We start from the raw sequence: 24,359 nt of genomic DNA, 5'->3' as shown, positions 1-24,359 counted from the left end.
AACCTTGGTGCTGTATTTTTTGTTGGCAATTTGACATGCAGTTTTCATATGCTACACACCTGGCCCACCCAGTTTTATGTAGGCCCACCCACTTAAACATTTCTGGCTACGCTAGTGGTTGAATCAGCATCGGGGCCGTCGGCGAAAGGGAGAACTCTGATTGGATGTTCAGTTTAGCGAACGAGTCAGTGCCCGAGAATTACAGCGAAAGTGATGAAAACGAGCACGTAAATGAAGGCAGCACAGACAGAAGGCTGTTTAAATGTTACGTGATCTTTGCCAATCATTCTAATATGCAAATGTTTTCATAACAACATGAGCCGCTTAAAATGATTAAAGTTATCAATGTTACTGATATTCAAAATGGTAAGCAAGCGCTGTTTTGTTTATGTTTCGTATAGTCGAGTCAAGTCACCTTTATTTATATAGCGCTTTTAACAATACAGATTGTGTCAAAGCACTTAACAGTATCAAATTGGAAGACAGAGTGTCAGTAATGTATAATGGTAAGATTAAACACTCAATTTTCAGTTAAAGGCACTTCATTATTGAATTCAGAGATGTCATTGTCTAGCTCAGTTTAGTTTAAATAGTATCTGTGCAATGAAATCGGCGATAATCGCTAGAAATTAAGTGTCCCCAACTGAGCAAGCCAGAGGCGACAGCGGCAAGGAACCAAAACTCCCTCTGTGGCAGAATGGAGAAAAAAAACCTTGGGAGAAACCAGGCTCAGTCGGGGGGCCAGTTCTCCTCTGGCCAGATGAAACCCGCAGTTCAAAAGTTTATATTTCTATTTTTATTTTGTTGCAATTTCTAACAATAATAGTATTATGTAGTTAGGTATTTTATTATATTTTTAGTTATTTTGTTATATTTTTAGTTTTATTGTATTTTAATCAAGGTCTTCACTGGGGATATGTCTCTGGGTCTCATCTGGGTGTGCTGGTCTCCGCTGATGATCAGGGCTGTAGACATCATCTCTTGGTGCTAATCCACCATCTGATCGGATACGGACTGAGAAACAGACTAATATTAGCGTAGATGCCATTCTACTTACGATGTAACAAGTACATCGTGTGTTATGGGGAGTGTTCCCGGTTCCGGTTGATCTAACTAATGCAGCCTAACAATCCTTTAACGGATTTGAATAATAGAAGCGTATTAGTGTGTTATGTGTACGCAAGGATAAAGAGATGGGTCTTTAATCTAGATTTAAACTGACAGAGTGTGTCTGCCTCCCGAACAGTGTTAGGTAGATTGTTCCAGAGTTTGGGTGCTAAATAGGAAAAGGATCTGCTGCCCGCAGTCGATTTTGATATTCTAGGTATTATCAAACGGCCAGAGTTTTGAGAACGCAGTGGATGTGGAGGACTATAGTGTGATAAGAGCTCGCTCAAGTACTGAGGAGCTAAGCCATTCAGGGCTTTATAAGTAATTAACAAGATTTTAAAATCTATCTGATATTTGATAGGGAGCCAGTGCAGTGTTGACAGAACCGGGCTAATATGGTCATATTTCCTGGTTCTAGTAAGGACTCTAGCTGCTGCATTTTGGACCAACTGTAGTTTGTTGATCAAGCGTGCAGAACAACCATCCAATAAAGCATTACAATAATCTAACCTTGAGGTCATAAACGCATGAACTAACATTTCTGCATTTGATGTTGAGAGCATAGGTCGCAATTTAGATATGTTTTTGAGATGAAAAAACACAGTTTTACAGATGCTAGAAACACGGCTTTCAAATGAAAGATTGCTATCAAACAGCACACCTAGGTTCCTGACTGATGAAGAAGAATTGACAGAGCAACCATCAAGTGTTAGATAATGTTCTAGGTTATTACATGTGGGGTTTTTAGGTCTGATAATTAACATCTCTGTTTTTTCAGAATTTAGCAGTAAAAAATTACTCGTCATCCAATTTTTTATATCGACTATGCATTCCGTTAGTTTCTCAATTTGGTGTGTTTCACCGGGCCGCGAAGAAATATAGAGCTGAGTATTATCAGCATAACAGTGAAAGCTAACACCATGTCTCCCGATAATATCTCCCAAGGGTAACATGTTAAGCGTGAAAAGTAACGGTCCTAGTACTGAGCCTTGAGGTACTCCATACTGCACTTGTGATCGATATGATACCTCTTCATTCACTGCTACGAACTGATGGCAGTCAGATAAGTACGATTTGAACATGCTAAAGCACTTCCACTAATGCCAACAAAGTATATCTGCGTTTATCGTATATCTTTGTTTCGGTTTCTCCTTTTGAATGACGAATATATACTATTGATAGCTGCTGAAATAGTTAATTTGTCTCACGCATGCGCAGGACGCACGTGTTAGTTTGCCGTTGGTTGTAGTCTGTGCGGTGTGTTTGAGCGCAGCTTTTCTGTCCGACATGAGACGACAACACCGTCGGCATTCACCGCCGCTAGTTCTTTGAAGTCGGCTTGGTGTGTCCCAGCCTTTAACTTACATTTACAATTAGAACCTTAATGTAAGGTGTCACCATATTATCTTTTATATAGTATATATATATATATATATATATATATATATATAGACCTAGTCCATATTTAGACTTGAAATATGTAAGCATCTTAAAATTTAGGACTTTTATTCCTACACATTTTTAAGGAAAAAAAAAAAAGTATATAAAATCTTGACTGAAGTTTACATTCATTCATTTTAGAGATGCTTTTATTCTAATTGAATCAGAAATACAACAAGTGATTAATCATGAGGAAATGAACACGAGAAGTGCTAGTAATACAAAGTTTCAAACAAGCATTAACCTTTCTTTTAAAAGAAGTATTTAATGTTAATATATGTAAGTATCAATGTCAAGGGCTGATATGTAACAAACACACACTACTGTAAAAACCATTTTGTTTAAATTACAAGTAGATTACCTCCATAAATCAAACGCCCACATTTAAATACCGGCTGAAATGCAGTTAGATAAAATGCAATACTGTTTAAGCAAGTTAATATCTACGGTCTTTGATGGCTTAACACATGCTTTCAAAAACTGAAGGGGGAGAAATATTAACAAGCTTGATGCTATGACCTGGTAGATAAATAATAAATTAATAAAAAAAATCATCATCATCATCATCTGCCAGGCTATTTTGATATTAAATATTCTTTATCTCCCTAGAATAATGTGATTGCTCTAGAACAAAACAAAAAAAAACATACACCAAACTAACCATTTAACAGTTTTGTATTTAAAAAAGTACATTTAAACATGACAAATATTCATTATTGTTCATTCGGAGAACTGTTTTTATCTGCTGATAAAGATGCAAATGCATGTTCATCTATTAACCTCTTTTTTGTTGTCTGAAATAACATCTTTTTGGAATTTAGAGCCATTCAGACAGAATCATGTTTTCCAGAATTATTGCTTCTTTCAAGAAGACATGATCAGTGGTCATACACAATACTGGTCATACTGAAGACACGGATCTATTACACCTTCCAGTAGCATTCAAGTTCTATGATCTCTCTTTCTCTCACACACACACGCACGCACACAATTCAAGCTAAGCATGGAGTAAGATTTTGCCATAATTACATACGCATCATATGCTCTTTCAATCAGACGTTAATAATACTCTTCAAGTTACCACCTACTAAAAGTTGACATTAATTATAGGAAGAAGAATGTGTCAGGCAGGAAGTGAGGTAAGAGAAGCATCATGCTTGCTTTAAATGTAGTCAATGCTATTATTTTGTTGAATGCATTCATTGACCTATTGAGGTAAACTGTTCTGAGGAATACAAGTGCTTGAATCACATTTGTCCTGCAGTAATGACCACTATAAAGAGATACAAGATGAACAACGCAAGATACAGAGAACCTGATCTTTGCACCAGCTGTTGTTTAGTAAGGATGGAGTTTCCAGCCCCATATCTTTCTAGACAGCAGATTCTCCTCAGTGCTGAAGATGTTATTGATTCTGCTTCTTTGAAAGGTACCTATTGGACAAGGAGACAGAATTACTAGGGTTGTAAAAATAATTTATCACACACTTGCATTGAACTACACCATATACTTATTAATAAATTAGAATTAACCACAATTAGTCACATATCTTAATTTGGGAGACTTTTTCAAAAGACAAATTATTGTGAGAGACAATGGTATTGAAGAGACAGTGATAATTCATTCATAGCTGCACACAGTTCATACCTGCATTTTAGTATCACTGCTATACAATTATAGTTTTTGTTATTATATTGGCCCCTACAGTTCTCCTAAGGATTTTTTTTTTTTTTTTTTTGTCAAGGTTTCAAAGCATTTTGGTGTCTTTAACATGCTCAAGAAACTCTTGAAACTTGGCACACATGTTGGAATTGTTGGCCATTAGGGCTGGGATAAAGCAGGAAGTGAGTCCCAGTCATAGTGCCACCAACTGGCAGCAGGAATTGTGTACTTTCAACTGCTTTTAAAATCGTCCTCTTACATTTACCCAAATTGCTTCAAACCAGATCAGAACAATGTCAAGACACAGATGTTTTAGTTTTTAGTTTTAGTGCACTTCATTTTAGTTTAGTACTTCTTCTTAAACTAAACAAAAATGAAAAAATTGCCTTGACATCTAGCTAAAGTAAAATCATTTTTTTTATATTATTATTTTTATTCAGTTATTAATTTTTGTATTTCAAGTAGCTTTATAATCAGCACTCTACATCTCTCTTCATCTCTCCTCATATTAAAGTGAATATAGTATTTTGTTCACTTTACCTTTCCCAGTGCTTGTGGTTGAGACCTGAGAAGTCAACAAGTTTAGCAATCTCCTTCAGATACAGAGACAGCTTATAGAGTTCTTTGTCTTTCTCACGGTTTAAGTGTGCCTTCATGAACGGTCTGATCTGTGACCAATACAGAATGACAGAAACAATTAACATGAGTGGTGGGAGAAGATAGAAAAAAATCCTCTGATGCATCATGATTTTTATTTCTTTAACAATTTTAAATTGGTTTGGAAGAACTGATTTGTTTAGATCTTCACCACAGCTGGCACTTACATATGCTCAATATTATGCTTGCTGTCAATAATCTTGTGAACAAGCATTTAAACTTCCATAAAGTTTGGAAAGGTTGAAGAAAATTACTGTGGGTTCATTGCACAGGATACGTGCTGTGAGAAACTTGTGCTTTTGCATATACATATACATACATACACAGGTGCATCTCAATAAATTAGAATGTCGTGGAAAAGTTCATTTATTTCAGTAATTCAACTCAAATTGTGAAACTCGTGTATTAAATAAATTCAATGCACACAGACTGAAGCATTTTGAAGGCTCAGGAAACCTTTGCAGGTGTTTTGAGTTGATTAGCTGATTGGCATGTCACCATATTCTAATTTGTTGAGATAGTGAATTGGTGGGTTTTTGTTAAATGTGAGTCAAAATCATCACAATTAAAAGAACCAAAGACTTGTTTAATACACGAGTTTCACAACTAGAGTTGAATTACTGAAATAAATTAACTTTTCCACGACATTCTAATTTATTGAGATGCACCTATAGCAGCACGTTAGCGCCGATAACGGCCCACCACTAATATATATATATATATATATATATATATATATATATATATATATATATATATATATTAGTGGTGGGCGTTATCGCGTTAACGCGTTGCGTTAACGTGAGACTCTTATCGGGCGATAAAAAATATCGCCGTTAATCTATCCTCAAAGTTGGGTTGGGAGCTGGGTCTATACTACGCAAACTATGACGACTTTCACCTGATATTTTAGCGGATGTATACCTAGTCGAATTGGATGCAGCTATGAAGCCGGGTTTGCTTCAGGGAAAGTTTATTTTAAGAAGCTTCCCAATGGAAATCGGCAAGTCATTTCTGTCTCTACGTTACATGGTCGCTATCTCTGTATCGCGCGCACAGCGGAGTTCCGCCACGGTTCGCACACACACACACACACACAAGTAAGCACACTCCCACTCCTATTTGTAAATATTAAGCCGCAAAACGTCTATTTAAATATGACTTCTGTGTGTCTCTGTGTTAATGTATGGCGCAGACGCACGGGTTTGTTTACTCATACAGAAGCGCGCGTGACGCTTGCGGCGATATTAAAGTCTGTCTTCTCACTAAATGAGGACATAAATACAAGAACAACATCTCCAGAACTGCTCTGAGAGGCACTTCACGAGCATTCGAGCGTTTCATTTGAGAAAAACTATCCTCATATCATATACACACAGAAACGTAAAGGTATACACGGCAACCCGTCAAAATAAAAGTTCGGTTTCACTTGAAGACATTGGGCAGAACGTAATAGGCTACTACTACTAAAACTATTAAAACCTTATCTTTAAGGAATAATCATACAATGTCTTCAATGTTATTATCAATATTAAATTCTTGATGACTGCTAGTTGTTTACTACTAGTAGTGAACTTATTCTGATCTACTTGGCAGAATTCAAATGAGCCATTTTAATCTAGATTAATCTAGATTAATTCCAAAATTAATCTAGATTAATCTAGATTAAAAATTAATCTATGCCCACCACTAATATATATATATATATATATATATATATATATATATATATATATATATATCTCTCAAGTCAAGTCAAGTCAAGCTTTATTGTCATTCTGCTACATGTGGGGCCATACAGTGGAACGAAATGTCGTGCCTCACAGGACCACGGTGCTACATAAATACAGGCATACAGCAATGAAGTAAAACAATATAAACCTATACACAACTATCCTACTGATAGATTTTGACTATAAATATACTATATATAAATATATATTTTTTTACCTATACATAAACTAAAAAATACAAACTATACGAGTGCTTCAGATAAATACTGTACATGTGCGAAGAGAAACATTGTGAGTCAGCATCTGGCTGGGGAACAGTGCAGGATGATTTGTAGTGCATGAGCATGTAAACATACGTATATTACTGAGTCTTTTTGTGGGATTTGTGTACACACAGCAGTGTGTGTGAAAGGTGCGCATAGAGAAGGAGAGTGTGCTACTACAGGTGGTTTGTACAGGCCCACTCACCTGTGTGTAGCACACTTCGATTGCACAAAAAAAAGTTCCTTAAGTTTCAAATGGTCCATGTTTCAGGAGGTAGGGGGTTTATATGGGGTTTCAGAGAGGGGTGGGGTGATTTGAGTTCAGGGCTCTCACAGCCTGGGGGAAAAAGCTGTTGAGCAGTCTGGCAGAGCGGGCTCTGATGCTCCGGTACCGTCTTCCTGATGGTAGGAGCTGGAAGAGATTGTGGGAGGGATGTGTGGAGTCCTTCACGATACTATTGGCTTTGCTGGAGCATCGTGTGAGGAAAATGTCCAGGATGGAGGGGAGAGGGGCACCAATGATCCTTGCAGCTGTGTTCACTGTCCGCTGGAGGGTCTTGCGATCTGCTGCAGTACAGTTCCCGTACCAGACAGTGATGCAGCTGGTCAGCACACTCTCAATGGTGCCCCTGTTGAAAGTGGTGAGGATGGGTGGAGGGAGACTTGCTCTTTTCAGCCGGTGGAGAAAGTGTAGGCGCTGTTGTGCCTTCTTGGAGAGTGACATGGTGTTGGTGGTCCAGGTGAGATCCTCTGTGATGTGCACCCCCAGGAATTTAGTGCTGCTGACTCTCTCCACAGTCGAGCTGTTGATGGTCAGTGGGGGGTGATCACCAGAGTTCCTTCTGAAGTCCATCACAACCTCCTTTGTCTTACTCACATTGAGGGACAGGTTGTTAGTGCTACACCATTCAGCCAGCTGTGCCACTTCCTCTAGCTCTGTAGTGCGTTTCATCATTGTTGCTGATGAGACCTACCACTGTTGTGTCATCAGCGAACTTGATGATGTGGTTGGAGCTGGACTTGGCAGTGCAGTCGTGGGTCAGCAGCGTGAAGAGCAGCGGGCTGAGCACACAGCCTTGTGGAGCACCTGTGCTCAGTGTGGTAGTGCTTGAGGTGTTGTGGCCGACATGGACTGACTGAGGTCTTCCGGTTAGAAAGTCCAGAATCCAATTACAGAGGGAGTTGTTAAGGCCCAGCAGGTTTAGTTTGTTGATGAGCTGTTGTGGGATTATTGTGTTGAATGCTGAGCTGAAGTCGATGAAGAGCATTCTAACATAAGAGTCTTTGTTTTCTAGGTGGGTAAGAGCCAGGTGGAGGGTGGAGGAAATTGCATCGTCTGTAGAGCGGTTTGGACGGTATGCAAACTGAAGCGGATCGAGTGTGTTGCGGAGGCTGGTTTTGATGTTGTGCATGACTAACCGCTCAAAGCACTTCATTATGATTGGAGTCAGTGCTATGGGACGGTAGTCATTTAGACAGGACACAGGTGATTTCTTTGGTACCGGTATGATTGTTGTGGATTTGAGATATGTGGGGATGACTGCCTGGCTCAGCGAGGTGTTGAAGATATCTGTTAGGACATCTGTCAGCTGTACAGCACAGTCTTTCAGTACACGGCCAGGTATGTTGCCGGGACCCTGCAGTCTTGCGTGGGTTGATCCTAGATAGGGTCTTCCATTCATCGGCTGGAGACAGACAGAGCGCCTGGTCATTGGGAGGTGTGGGCAGTTTTTGTGCAGGTGTGTCATTCTGCATTTCAAACCGTGAATAAAAGTGGTTGAGTGTATCTGGGAGGGATGTGTCATCATCACAGGCCTGTGGCGGGGGCTTGTAGTCTGTGATGGTCTGAATGGCTTGCCACAGACTCCGTGTGTCTCTGCTGTCTGTGACGTGATTGTTGATTTTTTGAGCATATGACCGTTTTCCATTTTTGATGCTGCGGGACAGATTGGCTCTTGCTGTTTTGTGGGCTGCTTTATCTCCTGATCTGAAAGCTTCATCTCTGGTCTTTAGCAGCCCACGAACCTCTGCTGTCATCCATGGCTTCTGGTTGGCGCATGCGGTGATGGTCTTGGTGACTGTCACATCATCAGTGCACTTTTGGATGTAAGCAGTCACAGTTTCAGTGTACTCCTGCAGGTCTGTGTGGTTGTTGTAGGTGGCCGCCTCTTTAAACATGTTCCAGTCTGTGTCCTGGAAGCAGTCCTGCAGTGCTGAGGTAGCATTTTCTGGCCATACCGTGATCTGCTTTAGAACCGATTTGGCAAGTTTGAGACATGGTCTGTATGCTGGGATTAGCATAACAGAGATGTGGTCCGAGTACCCGAGGTGGGGGCGGGGTTCGGCTTTGTATGCGTTCTTTTCTGTTGTGTAAACAAAGTCCAGTGTGTTATTTCCCCTTGTTGCAAAGTTCACATGTTGGTATAACTTTGGCAAAACTGTCTTTAAGTTTGCGTGGTTGAAGTCACCGGCTATGATGAAAAAGCCGTCGGGGTTATTTGTTTGTTGTTCGCTGATGGCGCTGTACAGTTCACGAAGCGTGTCCTTAGCATTTGCACACGGGGAATGTAAACCGCGACAATGGCAATGGCCGTGAACTCCCACGGCAGGTAGAACGGTCGACACTTCACAACCATAAACTCCACCAGTGACGAACATTGTTTTGATACTAATGCAGCATTGTTACACCATTCTTTGTTGGTATACACACACAATAGATGCGAGTCTTACCAGACAGTGATGAATCTCTGTCCGCTTGGTAGCAGGTTAGCCCGTGTAGCTGAATGGCGGAGTCTGGAATGTTGTCGTTTAGCCATGTTTCAGTGAAAACAGACACACAACAATCCCTTGCGTCATGCTGTGTAGACCGACTGAGTTGAATTAAGTCCAGTTTTCCAGAGAGCGAACGTTTGAGAGCATGAGTGTTGGAAGTGCCGGTCTTGTGGGGTTAGCCCTTAGCCTAGCTCGTATACCTCCGTGCTTACCGCGCTTCCGTCCTCTCTCACACTGCTTGCGACGCCGCCTTGTGCGGGTAGCGTCAGTAGGCGAGGCCGCAGTCTCGAGGTCTGGCTCCAGCAATAAACAAAGGCCTCGTAGCTTCTCAGTAGCCGCCGGTGAGAGTTTGTGTTTGTATGTGTTGTCGATATCCAAAAGGCTTTGGCGATCATAAATGTATCCCGGAGTGATCTCCCGATGAATTAGCGGTAAATTGACATTGTTTGGAGACAAACAGACGACATTAAAAGACATAAAAGCACCGTCTTTGGGACCCGGAGAAGCCGCTGCGTCTGACCGCGCCGCCATCTTGTATAAAGATATACAGTGAGGCAAAAAAGTATTTAGTCAGCCACCAATTGTGCAAGTTCTCCCACTTGAAAAGATGAGAGAGGCCTGCAATTTTCATCATAGGTATACCTCAACTATGAGAGACAAAATGAGAAAAAAAAAAAATCCAGAAAATCACATTGTAGGATTTTTAAAGAATTAATTGGTAAATTCCTCGGTATAATAAGTATTTGGTCACCTACAAACAAGCAAGATTTCTGGCTCTCACAGACCTGTAACTTCTTTAAGAGGCTCCTCTGTCCTCCACTCGTTACCTGTATTAATGGCATCTGTTTGAACTCGTTATCAGTATAAAAGACACCTGTCCACAACCTCAAACAGTCCAACTCCAAACTCCACCATTGCCAAGACCAAAGAGCTGTCAAAGGACACCAGAAACAAACTTGTAGACCTGCACCAGGCTGGGAAGACTGAATCTGCAATAGGTAAGCAGCTTGGTGTGAAGAAATCAACTGTGGGAGCAATTATTAGAAAATGGAAGACGTACAAGACCACTGATATTCTACCTCGATCTGGGGCTCCATGCAAGATCTCAACCCGTGGGGTCAAAATGATCACAAGAACTGTGAGCAAAAATCCCAGAACCACACGGGGGACCTAGTGAATGACCTGCAGAGAGCTGGGACCAAAGTAACAAAGGCTACCATCAGTAACACACTGCGCTGCCAGGGACTCAAATCCTGCAGTGCCAGACGTGTCCCCCTGCTTAAGCCAGTACATGTCCGGGCCCGTCTGAAGTTTGCTAGAGAGCATTTGGATGATCCAGAAGAGGATTGCAAGTTGAGTTCTTACTTTTTGGTAAAAACTCAACTTGTCGTGTTTGGAGGAGAAAGAATGCTGAGTTGCATCCAAAGAACAGCATACCTACTGTGAAGCATGGGGCTGGAAACATCATGCTTTGGGGCTGTTTTTCTGCAAAGGGACCAGGACGACTGATCTGTGTAAACGAAAGAATGAATGGGGCCATGTATCGTGAGATTTTTAGTGAAAACCTCCTTCCACCAGCAAGGGCATTGAAGATGAAACGTGGCTGGGTCTTTCAGCATGACAATGATCCCAAACACACCGCCCGGGCAACGAAGGAGTGGCTTCGTAAGAAGCATTTCAAGGTCCTGGAGTGGCCTAGCCAGTCTCCAGATCTCAACCCCTTCGAAAAGTTGAAAGTCCGTGTTGCCCAGTGACAGCCCCAAAACATTACTGCTCTAGAGGAGATCTGCATGGAGGAATGGGCCAAAATACCAGTAACAGTGTGTGAAAACCTTGTGAAGACTTACAGAAAACGTTTGACCTCTGTCATTGCCAACAAAGGGTATATAACAAAGTATTGAGGTGAAATTTTGTTATTGACCAAATACTTATTTTCCACCATAATTTGCAAATAAATTCTTTAAAAATCCTACAATGTGATTTTCTGGATTTTTTTTTCTCATTTTGTCTCTCATAGTTGAGGTATACCTATGATGAAAATTACAGGCCTCTCTCATCTTTTTAAGTGGGAGAACTTGCACAATTTGTGGCTGACTAAATACTTTTTTGCCCCACTGTATATGGTAACACTTTAGAATAGGGAACACTTATTCACTATTAACTATGACTTTTCCCTCAGTACATTTCTAATTTGCTGCTTATTAATAGTTAGTAAGGTAGTTGTTAAGTTTAGGTAGGATTAGGGATGTAGAATAAGGTCACGTAGAATAAGGCATTAATATATTATATATATATATATATATATATATATATATATATATATATATATATATATATATATATATATATATATATATATTATATTATATTATATTATATTATATTATATTATATATATATATATATATATATATATATATACACCCGTATATGTATTCCATATAAGCTTGAAAGCTCCGCATAGTACCCAGGCCATCTGAGTAGTCATAGTATTTTTATTTAATGCCATGTCAGCATCAAGTGATTTCACTTCATAAAACAGTTTTCTACATACATTAAAAGCTGGACAGTCCAATAAAATATGTTTTACAGAAAGGGGAATCTCCCAGGCTATCTGAGAGAATGAACTCGCGGGTTAATTAATATAAACATGATTATAAGTTGATCCCTTGTGACACTTTCACATAAGAGACATGTTTTACCGCTCTATTTATTGCAACAATTTTATTTATAATAGAGTTTTAACTGGTTTACATGTTTTCTTAAGTTCATTTTATTCCTCTTAACATTTTAGTGTGTATGACCAGTCAAATGACAGGAAGCAGGAACTGTATAAAGAATGGAGCATGCCAAACACAAGGCAGGCACTAACAGCTATCAAACACACCTGGATTGTGGAGTTTCCTTTCTGTGGATTTACCTTTCCAGATTTTCTTGCAAATTTGTGGATTATCCTCACTTTGGATTGTGTATACACCGGTGGGACTCACTTTGGGACTTTTTCAGCACTCTAGAATTCTTGGACTGTTTTTAGGGTATGGTGCAGTGAACTGTATGCTTTTAACAGACTGAGTTGTCCTGGTTTTATTGTGTTGTTTTGAAGTCCCGTGAACTTTGTAAATACACCGCTCTAAACGTATTTATTGGATTATTATGGAAGCAGAATAATTACAATAGTTTTTGAAACAAAGCATGCTGAATTGCACAAATCGAAAAAAAGATGCATTGCAATTAACAGTGCTTGCATTTTAATGCCTTGTATTTCCAAGGCTTGCATTTTTAGGTCCTGAAATTTAACATAGTTATTTATTTAAGCTGTGAATATTTCAATTCAAAATATTTCACATACATTTTCATAATTAAAAATTAAAATAATTCATATTCACCTTCCAGAATTCACTTCCAAAATATTCAATCTGTTTAAAAATACGATGCATAATATTCGACAGGCAAATTTCGGTAATTTTATTTCACTTTCCAAATTCGCTGCCACAAATTCAGTGGTTAAAATTCGGCAGAAAATTCAGCATTGCACATCCGGGATCCGCAGGAATAGCAGTAGAGCACCGATGCATGATCTCCAGCTGCTGTCAGCCGCTCACCAGCAGGTGGTGCACGCAGCTGTTGATGAAGGCCATATGTGGATCAAGTCATTCATTTACAAAAACTGATTTGCAGAAATGGAGCAAGTTTTGATTATCGGGGCCAGTATAAACATGTGGAAACGCTGATTGTGTGTATGTTTAATTCAACATCTTTGCTGTTTCCCGTAGCCTACATGCAAGCTGCTTTCTCTACCACAAAGGAGATCATAATGCTCTTTTACCCAACGCTGAAGTACAGAACTAACATTACATCTGAGGAATATTGCTTTTGGTTGCTTAGTTTCTGTAACTTTGTATCATGTTTTGTATGACGCTGTGCTGTAATACTGGGGTTCCCCTCATATGTCACACTCCAGGATTCCTTACTTCGTTACGCGCCGTTGGGGAATCCTGGAGTGTGACGTATGAGGGGAACCCCAGTATTACAGCACAGCGTCACACAAGCCATGATACAAAGTTACAGAAACTAAGCAACCGAAATCAATATATGTCTTCCTCAGAGGTAATGTTAGTTCTGTGCTTCAGCGTTGGGTAAAAGAGCATTATAATCTCCTTTGTGGTAGAGAAAGCAGCTTGCATGTAGGCTACAGGAAACAGCGAAGATGTTGAATTAAACATACACACAATCAGCGTTTCCACATGTTTATACTGGCCCCGATAATCAAAACTTCTACTTAGCACTTGCTCCATTTCTGCAAATCAGTTTTTGTAAATGAATGACTTGATCCACATATGGCCTTCATCAACAGCTGCGTGCACCACCTGCTGGTGAGCGGCTGACAGCAGCTGGAGATCATGCATCGGTGCTCTACTGCTATTCCTGCGGATCCCGGATGTGCAATACTGAATTTTCTGCCGAATTTTAACCACTGAATTTGTGGCAGCGAATTTGGAAAGTGAAATAAAATGACCGGAATTTGCCTGTCGAATATTATGCATAGTATTTTTAAACAGATTGAATATTTTGGAAGTGAATTCTGGAAGGTGAATATTAATTATTGAATTTTTAATTATGAAAGTGTGTGTGAAATATTTTGAATTGAAATTTTCACAGCTTAAATAAATAAATATGTTAAATTTCAGGACCTAAAAATGCAAGCACTGTTAATTGCAATGCATCTTTTTTTTTTCGATTTGTGGAATTCAGCATGCTTTATGTTTCAAAAACTATTGTCATTATTCTGCTTCCATAGATTATGTCATTCTTTTAACACCCACTAATCTCTCACACAGTAAAATCTGACCCCATTTTAAACTTTGTAACCCAGCCTGTTAGGCTGATCGTTACACCCTTGTCATATGAGTATGAGATGTAACTTACAGCTTAATAAAGTGTTGGGAGTAAGTACGTAAAATTATTTATTAGACAAACAACGGTAATTTTCTGTAAATCTAAGTCAGATTCAGAAGCTTCCCGGAAAGCAGATTTTCTGCAGCTTTGGCGCCTCCGCTATGTTGTTGCACGTATTCAGGTGGTTTGCTGGCACCCTGCTGATTTCATGCGCGAGGTAAGCTGTCAGTGAAGCGCTCACCAGCGGAAAAATGCGCTGTTACTGCCAGATCTCGATTGCCAAAAATTACACTGTGTTTGTTGCAAAACGAACTAATGTTGAAGATATAAATTATTGTCAACATGCCTAAGTGGTAAATTAAAAAAAAATTTAAAAATAAATAAAAGTTTATAAAAGCTGCAGTCCTTAACTTTATTTTGGTTAAAATGATCCGAAATAAATTTTTGAGCAAGTACGTAACCAGCCAGTGTTCAAAACTATCTCCTTACCTTAGCCCAATTCACAACGGTAAGTTTATAATGTTTTCTAATTTGAGTAGTACTGGTAGGAATTCATGGGAAATTCGAGCATGCCGCCTCATCATTATATCGCGTCTGCAAACAAAGGCAGCGTCCCGGCTAGTAGGCTATAACACATGTGAGGATGCTGCAGGTGGCAGATCATTAATAGACTTTTCTCAAAGCAGCTAGAATAATTAAACTTAATTTGATGCTGGATTGTAGGTAATCCATAAAGGATTATTTGTTTATGAAACACGTGACTGAAATTAGAATACATTCCAGTTTTGCATGTGCATCTGATTACAGATACCCCTCAAAACATTAGATTCATCCGTGCTGGGAGCCATGCGGTGCACAACCCACGCAAAGATGATAATTCCGCAAATAACTGCAATTGCAGGTTTCAAACAGAGATGGTGACAAAGAAGCAAAACTTACAGACTGCAGCTTTAAGAATCCATTTAAAATTGGATTGTGATTCCCAGAATCAGATTGGATCATGAGGCACCAAAAGATTCCCAATTAATTACCTATTAAATCAGAAATTAAGTGTAAACATCGACTCTAGCATACCTTCAGTCCATTCTGTGGATTCATGAGAAAGTTTCTTCCGATGTCATCAAACATAATTGTGTTCTTCCTGTTGTAGAACTCACTATATTTACCCCATATGACTCCTAAAGGCTTCACCTGAAACATTATAAATACACATTATGCACTAATGGGACACTGGGGTTTAAAAGACAATTAATATTAATTTCTACTATTGATTTAAAGGGTTAGTTCACCCCAAAATGAAAATTATGTCATTAATTACTCACCCTCATGTCGTTCCAAACCTGTAAGACCTTCGTTCATCTTCAGAACAGAAATTAAGATATTTTTGATGAAATCGGAGCGCTATCTGACCCTCCATAGACAGCAACACAACTGAAATGTTCCCAGATCCAGAAAGATAGTAAATACATTGGTAAAACAGTCCATGTGACATCAGTGGCTCAACTTTAGTTCCCTTTCGAGGGAACTTCGAACTGCGTCCTCTAGGGGTCGCTATGGGGGACGCCGTCAGCGTGACCCGTGTCTGAAGCATATATACAAAAACACCACATGTTGGCCGGCGACAGCCTATGACGTCACTACCGGCACGACCACAATATAAAGGGGCGCCGGGAAAATACGTCATTCTCTTCTTCGTCTTCAGTGACTGTTTTGTTTGAAGCATGTATTCTACAGGTAAGAAACGATTTCCTACTATGGCGAGCACTAGCAAGGCGTTTAAGAGATGTGTTCATCCGTGTCCTCGTTATTTGACACCTGATGACACACACAATCTTTGCATCTTTTGTTTGGGCGAGGAGCACGCATGCAATGTGCTCGAGGGGGCAATCTGCGTGCACTGTGAGCTTTTTTCTATGAGAAAGCTCTGCTCTCGTCTGTCTCTCTTTTCGAGGAAGGAGGGACAGCCGTCTGCTTCCCACGGCTCAAGACCCACTGCTGCTGAGGCACGGAGGATAATGAGCTCGTGGGGCTCGCAGGCGGAGCTGGCTCGTGAGTTAGAGAGGGGGCTTTCCTTCTCGTGCTAGTCGGCCGCGAACGAGAGTGAGTCGCTGGATGACGATGATGGGATCTCTAAACTGACATCATCTGATCCAGCGGCTAGTGCTCTGCTGGGTTATGCCCAGGAAGAGCAGGAGATGTCTGAGGGCGAAGAAGTTGAGACTGAGCCCTCTCAATCCTCCTGCCCTGCGTATGACGAACTGTTGGAGGTTATGGAACGCGCCACGGCGAGGCTTGACTTGCCGTGGAAGCGGGCCAAGATGGTGGCGCCGCGGGTTCGTCTCGATGAGCGTTATCTTTCTGGCCATAGCCCCCCAGCTCGAGTGAGCCTTCCATTTCTTCCTGATCTCCATGCAGAGGTTGAGAGGGAATGGAAAAAGCCGTTTTCCTCTCGCATTCGTAGGTTTCAGCATACCAGTTATGCTAACATTGAGGGGATGCGTGAAAACGGCTATGTGGGGATGCCCCCTGTGGAAGAGACGCTGGCCAGCTATCTCTCTGTGGGCGAGACATCCTCTCTCAAGGCTCCATCCTTGCCATCTAAGCCCCTTCAGGAAACATCTTGCTTAAATGGCAGGGCATACGCAGCAGCAGGTCAGGCTGTTGCTTCGTTGCACACGATGGCGGTGCTTCAGGCATACCAGGCTGATCTGCTGAAGGACCTGGATAAGGGTCAGGGCTTGTCACCTGATGAAGTAGCTGAGCTGCGCCGCACCACGGATTTGGCTCTCCGTGCTACTAAGCAGGCCGCCACTGCTATGGGCAGGTCTATGGCGGCCATGGTGGTAACGGAGAGATATCTGTGGGTGAATCTGGCAGATGTTGGGAAGAAAGAGAAGGGCTTTCTTCTCGATGCTCCAGTCTCGCCTTCCGAGCTTTTCGGTACCTCCGTCAAGACGGTGGTCGAGAAATTTAGGGAGGCGAAGGCGCACTCAGCGGCCTTCAAAACCTTCATTCCAAGAAGGTCCAGGTCTGAGCCTGAACAACGCAGGGGTCCTGGCCCATCTCCATCTGGGGATCAGAGATGGGCACAGAAGGCTAGTGTCACGACTCGTGCCCCTCCCCCGCCTGCGGGTAGGGCTAGAGGGAGGCGCGGGTCAAAGAGAGGTAGGCAAGAGGTGATCCAGACGAAGCGTTCTCAACGCTCCCGTCCGGACCAGAGTAAGAATTGAACATCTACTCCCTTTCCTCGGGGGGCCTGTCATCTTCCCTTATTTTCCCCTCTTTAATTCCCCTGCAACCACCGTTTTATTCTACCTGACCGAGGTTGGGTGGGGACCAAGATAGAAACCTGCGCTTTAAAATCATTGCAGTCTCTATGCTGGACGTATGATGTTTTGGTTAAGTTCTATGTTTCATAGAAACTACCTTACTGATGGTCTGGACTCTTCGGATTTCGCCTCCGGGACTGATCTCATGCGCAGGAACCATGGATGGGTGAGTACGATCCAGTTTTACTGGTATTTATGTGTTCCATACTTGCAACACTGCAGTTACAGGACCTGCGGGTCTTTTTACTTCAGTTTCTTTGGTTGAGAAGGTGCAGGGCTATCTGAGGATATCTATGTATTAGCTTAGAGACTGCTCCCCTTCCGAGGGTTTTTAAGTAGCAATCTCCTGAGCCCTTGCCTAGAGTGTGCGTCTCCTGCTAGGGTTTAAGTATAGAGCCCAGAAGTTTTGTGTGGCAGCTTCTCTGGAGGGCTTACCGGTTTTTAGGCCAGTGGTCGCTTTCCAGAGTTCTGTCATTCAGCCCTTTGCTCTCCTTGTTGGTCGAGCTGGCATTGCTCCCCTCACCTTTGAGGGTCACCTATGAGCATGCTGCTCCCATCTGAGCATCTGAGATTCCGCTCATGCTGAGAGTTGAGTTCTCCGCTCTCCAGAGCTATGTTATTGGTCGAGCTAGCATTGCTCCCCTCATCATAGAGGGTCACCTATGAGCATGCCGCTCCCTTCTGAGTGTCTGAGTTCCTTCTCATTCTGAGAGCTGAGCTCTCCGCTTCCCAGAGTTCTGTGAGTCAGTGGTCGATCTAGCATTGCTCCCCTCACCATAGAGGGTCACCTATGAGCATGCTGCTCCCTTCCGAGCATCTGAGTTCCCTCTCGTACTGAGAGTTTGTTTCTCTCCGCTCTCCGGAGTTCTGTCATTCAGCCCTATGCTGTCCTGTTGGTCGAGCTGGCGTTGCTCCCCTCACCATTGAGGGTCACCTATGAGCATGCCACTCCCATCTGAGTGTCTGAGATCCCTCTCATGCTGAGAGTTGGGTTCTCCGCTCCCTCAGAGCTCTGTGACCCTGACCCTATGCTCTCCTTGTTGGTCGAGCTGGCGTTGCTCCTCATCATAGAGGGTCACCTATGAGCATGCCGCTCCCTTCTGAGCGTCTGAGTTCCCTATCATGCTGAGAGTTGGGTTCTCCGCTCTCCAGAGCTATGTCTGTTGGTCGAGCTAGCATTGCTCCCCTCGCCATAGAGGGTCACCTATGAGCATGCCGCTCCCTTCTGAGCGTCTAGGTTCCCCCTCATGCTGAGAGGTGGGTTCTCCGCTCCCCTAGAGCTCTGTGTCCCATATGCTCTCCTTGTGGGTCGAGCTGACGTTGCTCCCCTCACAATGAGGGTCACCTATGAGCACGCCGCTCCCTTCTGAGCGTCTGAGTTCCCTCTCATGCTGAGAGTTGGGTTCTCCGCTCTCCAGAACGGTGTTTCAAATCCATGTTATGGTGAGTGCGCACGCTAGTCTCTGTGCACTTTCTGAAAGCCACGTTGTGGTAAGATAGCACACCAAGTGTTTTGCGATCTTTCTAAAATCCTGTATGGTATGGGTTACGCGCTGCGGCTTCGTGCCCTTTCTTTGAGTCGGTCAGGTCCCGGTTTTCACCTTGGGCCCCACTCTACCTATGTATCCCCAGTGATACTGACTTGAACAGGGTGTTGCTACCAAGGATCTGTTGAGACAATTCCTTCAGCGAGCTCATGCAGAGCAAGCAGTAGCCCCTGGGTGACAGGCCAAGGCCTAGTTACTATCCTAGGCGCTTGGTCGTATCCCCTTAAAGGAATCTCTGCTAATCTGATTCCAAGCCTTTGAGCTCTACCCTGGGTCCAGGAGGCCCGGCCCCTAACAGGTAAGTTCTGGGGTATGCAGCTCAGGTTTTTGGCCGAAGGGGATAATGTCACTGACAGCCGTCGAACCGTCCCAGGGGCATCTCCCTTAGCCGGGTAGAGTTGGTACTTAGTGCTCGCCTTTTTGTGCTTGGCTCGCACTCCCCTCAGCATGGTGGCGTGGGTATTCCGTTCCCCATAGCGACCCCTAGAGGACGCAGTTCGAAGTTCCCTCGAAAGGGAACGTCTCAGATTACATATGTAACCATGGTTCCCTGAGTAGGGAACGAGACACTGCGTCCTCTAGGTTCGTTGCCATGCTTCGGACGCAAGCTTCAGACGAAGAAGTGAATGACGTATCTTCCCGGCGCCCCTTTATACTGTGGTCGTGCCGGTAGTGACGTCATAGGCTGTCGCCGGCCAACATGTGGTGTTTTTGTATATATGCTTCAGACACGGGTCACGCTGACGGCGTCCCCATAGCGACCCCTAGAGGACGCAGTGTCTCGTTCCCTACTCAGGGAACCATGGTTACATATGTAACCTGAGACGTTTTGCGATGCTACGAGAATACTTTTTTTTTGCGCAAAGAAAACAAACATAAAAATGTACTCTATATAAATAACCTAAATAACCATTGTTCTCCCCCGAGTTACGTCGTCTGCCATTTTAGAGAGTATCACAATGCATACACACGCTTTCGCCTAAGTGTAAACAACACTTATTACGCAGTTTTTGTTCATGCGTGTGCTTTCCCCCCGACCATAAACAACGCTGATTACGTCAAATACATTCTTGGGTACTCTCCAAAATGGCGGAAGACGTAACTCGGGGGAGAAGAATGCTTGAGTAAATTGTTATTTTTGTTTTCTTTAAAAAAAAAAAAAAAGTATTCTCGTAGCGTCGCAAAACTGAAGTTGAGCCACTGATGTCACTGATGGACTGTTTTACCGATGTATTTACTACGTTTCTGGACCTGGGAACATTTCAGTTGCGTTGCTGTCTATGGATGGTTAGATAGCACTCTGATTTCATCAAAAATATCTTAATTTGTGTTCCGAAGATGAACGAAGGTCTTACAGGTTTGGAACGACATGAGGGTGAGTAATTTATTACATAATTTTCATTTTGGGGTGAACTAACCCTTTAACTGCACTGCCACTATCGGACGAGAACAAAATTTGAACTGAATTGAGCTGGATAATGACACTACCTCTACAACATTAACACTGTTATTGAACTGAACTAAATTAACATTGAACTGACTTATAATGACTGACTGAATGATGAGACTATTGCCTTCTGTAAAGCTGCTTATTGCTCAATTAAAATACATTTCATAATCGATTAATTCTGCAACATGGACAGTGTTAAAAAATTGAACTAAATTGAGCTGAATAATGACACTGATGTCTTTGTAGAGCTGGATTAGAGTTGAAATTGAATGTGTTTTATAATTGATGAATTTTATATTATTAACAGTTATTTTCCTGTTTATTAATGAGATGACGCTTTGAAACAACCTGTACTTTATAAACAATTTGTACGCTATAACTAAATGCGACTTGGCAGAGACTATGTGTTTTTTTTTTTAATAGAATATGTCTGACCTCTACGACTCCTCTTTTAGGTGTGTGCACAGTGATCATAGCTGCACTGTCCAACATGAAGGTGATCTTATAGTTTGGGTTGTCCGTCACCCCCAGTTCCTAAAAAGAAAAAAAAGAAAAAAAGAAAACTGATCCAATATAAAGGGGGCCTCAACAGTACCATAATAACCTGAGACACATTTGAGGCACTGCACATTTCAGTGAAAAACCCTTTTAGTGTATCATAATATTTATATGAATTATGGTTAAAGTCTTCCACTATTAATGCGTAAAACAAAATATGTAATTGGACCTACTTTCATTTTAGCATCAATCCACTTCATACTTGTTGCAGCTGAAAAGACATGAAAGGGAAAAAAGATCTGAGTTCTTGAGCATCAGAAAAAGATTGAACGTGATCATCTAGATAGATACTTACACCAGATGACAATATCATAATCCTCATATGCTGATGTAAGAAATTCATGCAAGTATGGTCTCATCAGCTCCTGGCCTGTTTCTGCACATGACTTATGATCTACATTTATATAAAAAAAAAGGGAAAAAAAAAAAAGGGAAAGAAACATTAACAATATACTAGGGATGCACCGCTACCATTTTTTAAAGATCGAGTACAAGTTTTTTTTTTTTTTTTTTTCCTATTATATATTTTTCAAAGATTGATACCTCGTGATGTCATCGACAGAACTTTCAGAACCCTGCAACAGTGAGCGTATTTGAGGAAATGCTTGCAACTTGGGCAACTCCCAAAAGTCCACGTACTTGCTGATACCAATACCTGTTTTTGGGATGTGGCAGTTTTCAAGTAATGACACAGCGAGAGTAATAATTTTAGGACAGCTTCTCTGTAATTATGAACAACTGTAACTCAAAATTTTTTCGGCTTGTCACAAGGTTGTCAAAGTACAGTCAATTTTCACAGTATCTAATAATTTCCACAACCAAACCAAGGGCATAATAAAATAATAATAATTAAAAAACATATCTATCAACCTGTCATAAAGTTCTCAAAAAGCTGCAAATTAATTTCAAAGAACAAATGTTTATAACATAACACTGTGTAAATGTTCAATGTTGTGTAACAATCAAAAGTGTACAGTGAAATACAACAGTGAACTGTCTAATCACGGTAAGCAACACTATAATTGTAAGTGTTCATAAGCCATTAGTTAAGGATGTTCCTCAGAACATTTGTACAGCATGTTTTTGCTTTTGCAATAATTTTTGCAAGATGAAAAGTACATAAGGCAGTCAATCAGTTTGGATTATTTTTCAAAAGTAAGTGGCAGGGTTTTTTTTTTTTAAGGAACAGAAGCATCTCTGCATATTCAGCTACAAGCCTGCTTCTGTTGTCAGTCAGAATGTGTGACACTGAGCTGAACAGTCTTTTAGTTTCTACACTGCTGCATGGGGCTGAAAGATATTTTTGTGCCATTCGAGCCAGAGCAGGAAATCACAGATTATTGACTGCCCAGTACTGCCCAGGTTTCTCTGAACGATGCACAGTGGTCTCTCCAAGGTATGCTTCAGTTGTATGGTAGTGGCTGTTGGAGCTCTGCTCTCAGATGTAGATGCACATCCATCTGCAATTTCTTCAAAAACACTGTCCAGACTGCTACCTGGCTTGTTGCTGTGAGACCTTTTGTCAGCTGGTGCACCATGTGTCTCAGGTGTGGCTGTCTCTCTCACAAACATTTTTTGCAGCTCCAGTATCAACATCTCTTGGGCCTGCCTGGCAGTGTCTGTGTCGGAGAAGAATCGATCTTTATACCTTGAACAAAAAACAAGGATGACATTAGCATTTGTTCTGTGAAGTTAAAAAATATACGTAAGAAGAGGAAATTTAAATTACTCTTGCATTTTTTAATCTATTTCCCTATCACCCCAACATTTAATCTTTTATATTTTATTATTATGAGCTAATTAAAGCTCATCTATTATAATTGAATTAATTATAATTTTAGCCAAAAAAAAAAAAAAAATTAATTAATTAAAATTGATCACAAAAATAGGCCTATTGATTACCTTGGATCAAGTAAACTTGCAATGCAGTAAAGCGGGTTTCGCTCCATGTTGAAAAAGCGCCTCTGCAAAGCATCAAGGGAAGTGCTCTTCATTGTTTTGATTCCATGGTCCTCATCCATTTGTTTCAGCAACAGTCTTTGTAGCACAGTGACAGCAGGAATTACATCTGAGGCTAAAGCATCTGACGAACTCACTTGACGAGTCATCATTTCCTCAAACGGAGCCCAGACATTTACCATCTTCCCCATACGATTCCACTGGTTTGCAGTTAAAGTGGCAGGGAGCTCGTTTTCAGACACATACTCCAATTGCCCTTTTTTGCTCAATTAGAGACAGCACCATGAAGAATGTGTCATTCCAACGAGTCTGCATGTCTTTCTGAAGCCTTTTTACTGGTTGACCGAGCTGTGTCTGAATATCCTGTAACCGAGAGTATGCCATCTTGGAGTGGCCAACTATTTTGTGCCCAACTCCCACAGCCTCCGTAACACTGTGCTGTGATAACAGACCCTCTGTGACGGTCAGCTGCAGAGTATGTACCACACAGAGAAGACTAGAAACTTTGGCCTCCTCCATGCCCTTTACCATTGTCACGGGCCACAACATGGACAGAACTTTTGGGAGTTGCCCAAGTTGCAAGCATTTCCTCAAATACGCTCACTGTTGCAGGGTTCTGAAAGTTCTGTCGATGACATCACAAGGTATCAATCTTTGGTATCGGAGTGTTTTTACAAGTACAAGTACGAGTACATGAGCTCAGTATTGGGCCTGATACCGACACTGGTATCCCGAAAATATACTCTGCAACACACACACAGATTATAGGATGGTATACTCAGTTTTGCAACACAACATTTTATCACTTTGATAAGAAAATCTTATTTTCCTGAATCATTTTGACATGCTACTTTGGTACTTGCTGGAACATTATATCTCCAAAGAACCCTATTTCTTTAAGTAAACAGTAATTGCTGTATTAGATTAGTGTCAGAGGGGTGTACTCATTCATGCTGAGTACTGTATAAGGTCAAAGGTCAAGG

The 24,359-nt window shown here is 41.5% G+C and overlaps 2 protein-coding genes across 3 annotated transcripts in view; both read right to left on the bottom strand.

Moving 5' to 3' along the window:
• Positions 1-2,689: 2,689 nt before the first annotated feature.
• The window catches only part of ublcp1 (ubiquitin-like domain containing CTD phosphatase 1), a 53,250-nt gene continuing 31,580 nt past the window's right edge, over positions 2,690-24,359 (bottom strand). For both annotated transcript variants that reach the window (XM_058758396.1, XM_058758395.1), the window contains exons 7-12: positions 21,713-21,811; positions 21,591-21,628; positions 21,295-21,393; positions 15,608-15,724; positions 4,753-4,880; positions 2,690-3,983 (exon numbers count right to left, since the gene is read on the bottom strand). In XM_058758396.1, coding sequence (XP_058614379.1) covers positions 3,956-3,983; positions 4,753-4,880; positions 15,608-15,724; positions 21,295-21,393; positions 21,591-21,628; positions 21,713-21,811 — 509 coding nt within the window. In that variant the 3' untranslated portion in view covers positions 2,690-3,955. The remainder of the gene's footprint in view (positions 3,984-4,752; positions 4,881-15,607; positions 15,725-21,294; positions 21,394-21,590; positions 21,629-21,712; positions 21,812-24,359) is intronic.
• Positions 22,055-23,935, bottom strand: LOC131528929 (uncharacterized). The gene is made up of 2 exons (XM_058758397.1): positions 23,320-23,935; positions 22,055-23,065 (listed from the first exon to the last, which is right to left on the bottom strand). Exons 1-2 carry the CDS (start codon positions 23,565-23,567, stop codon positions 22,690-22,692), a joined length of 624 nt encoding a protein of 207 aa, XP_058614380.1. The 5' UTR covers positions 23,568-23,935; the 3' UTR covers positions 22,055-22,689.

This window comes from Onychostoma macrolepis, chromosome 21, assembly GCF_012432095.1.
Source record: "Onychostoma macrolepis isolate SWU-2019 chromosome 21, ASM1243209v1, whole genome shotgun sequence".
Taxonomy (NCBI): Eukaryota; Metazoa; Chordata; class Actinopteri; order Cypriniformes; family Cyprinidae; genus Onychostoma; species Onychostoma macrolepis.
Note: the sequence above shows the minus strand (reverse complement) of the source record. Positions and strands in the feature narration are given on the sequence as shown.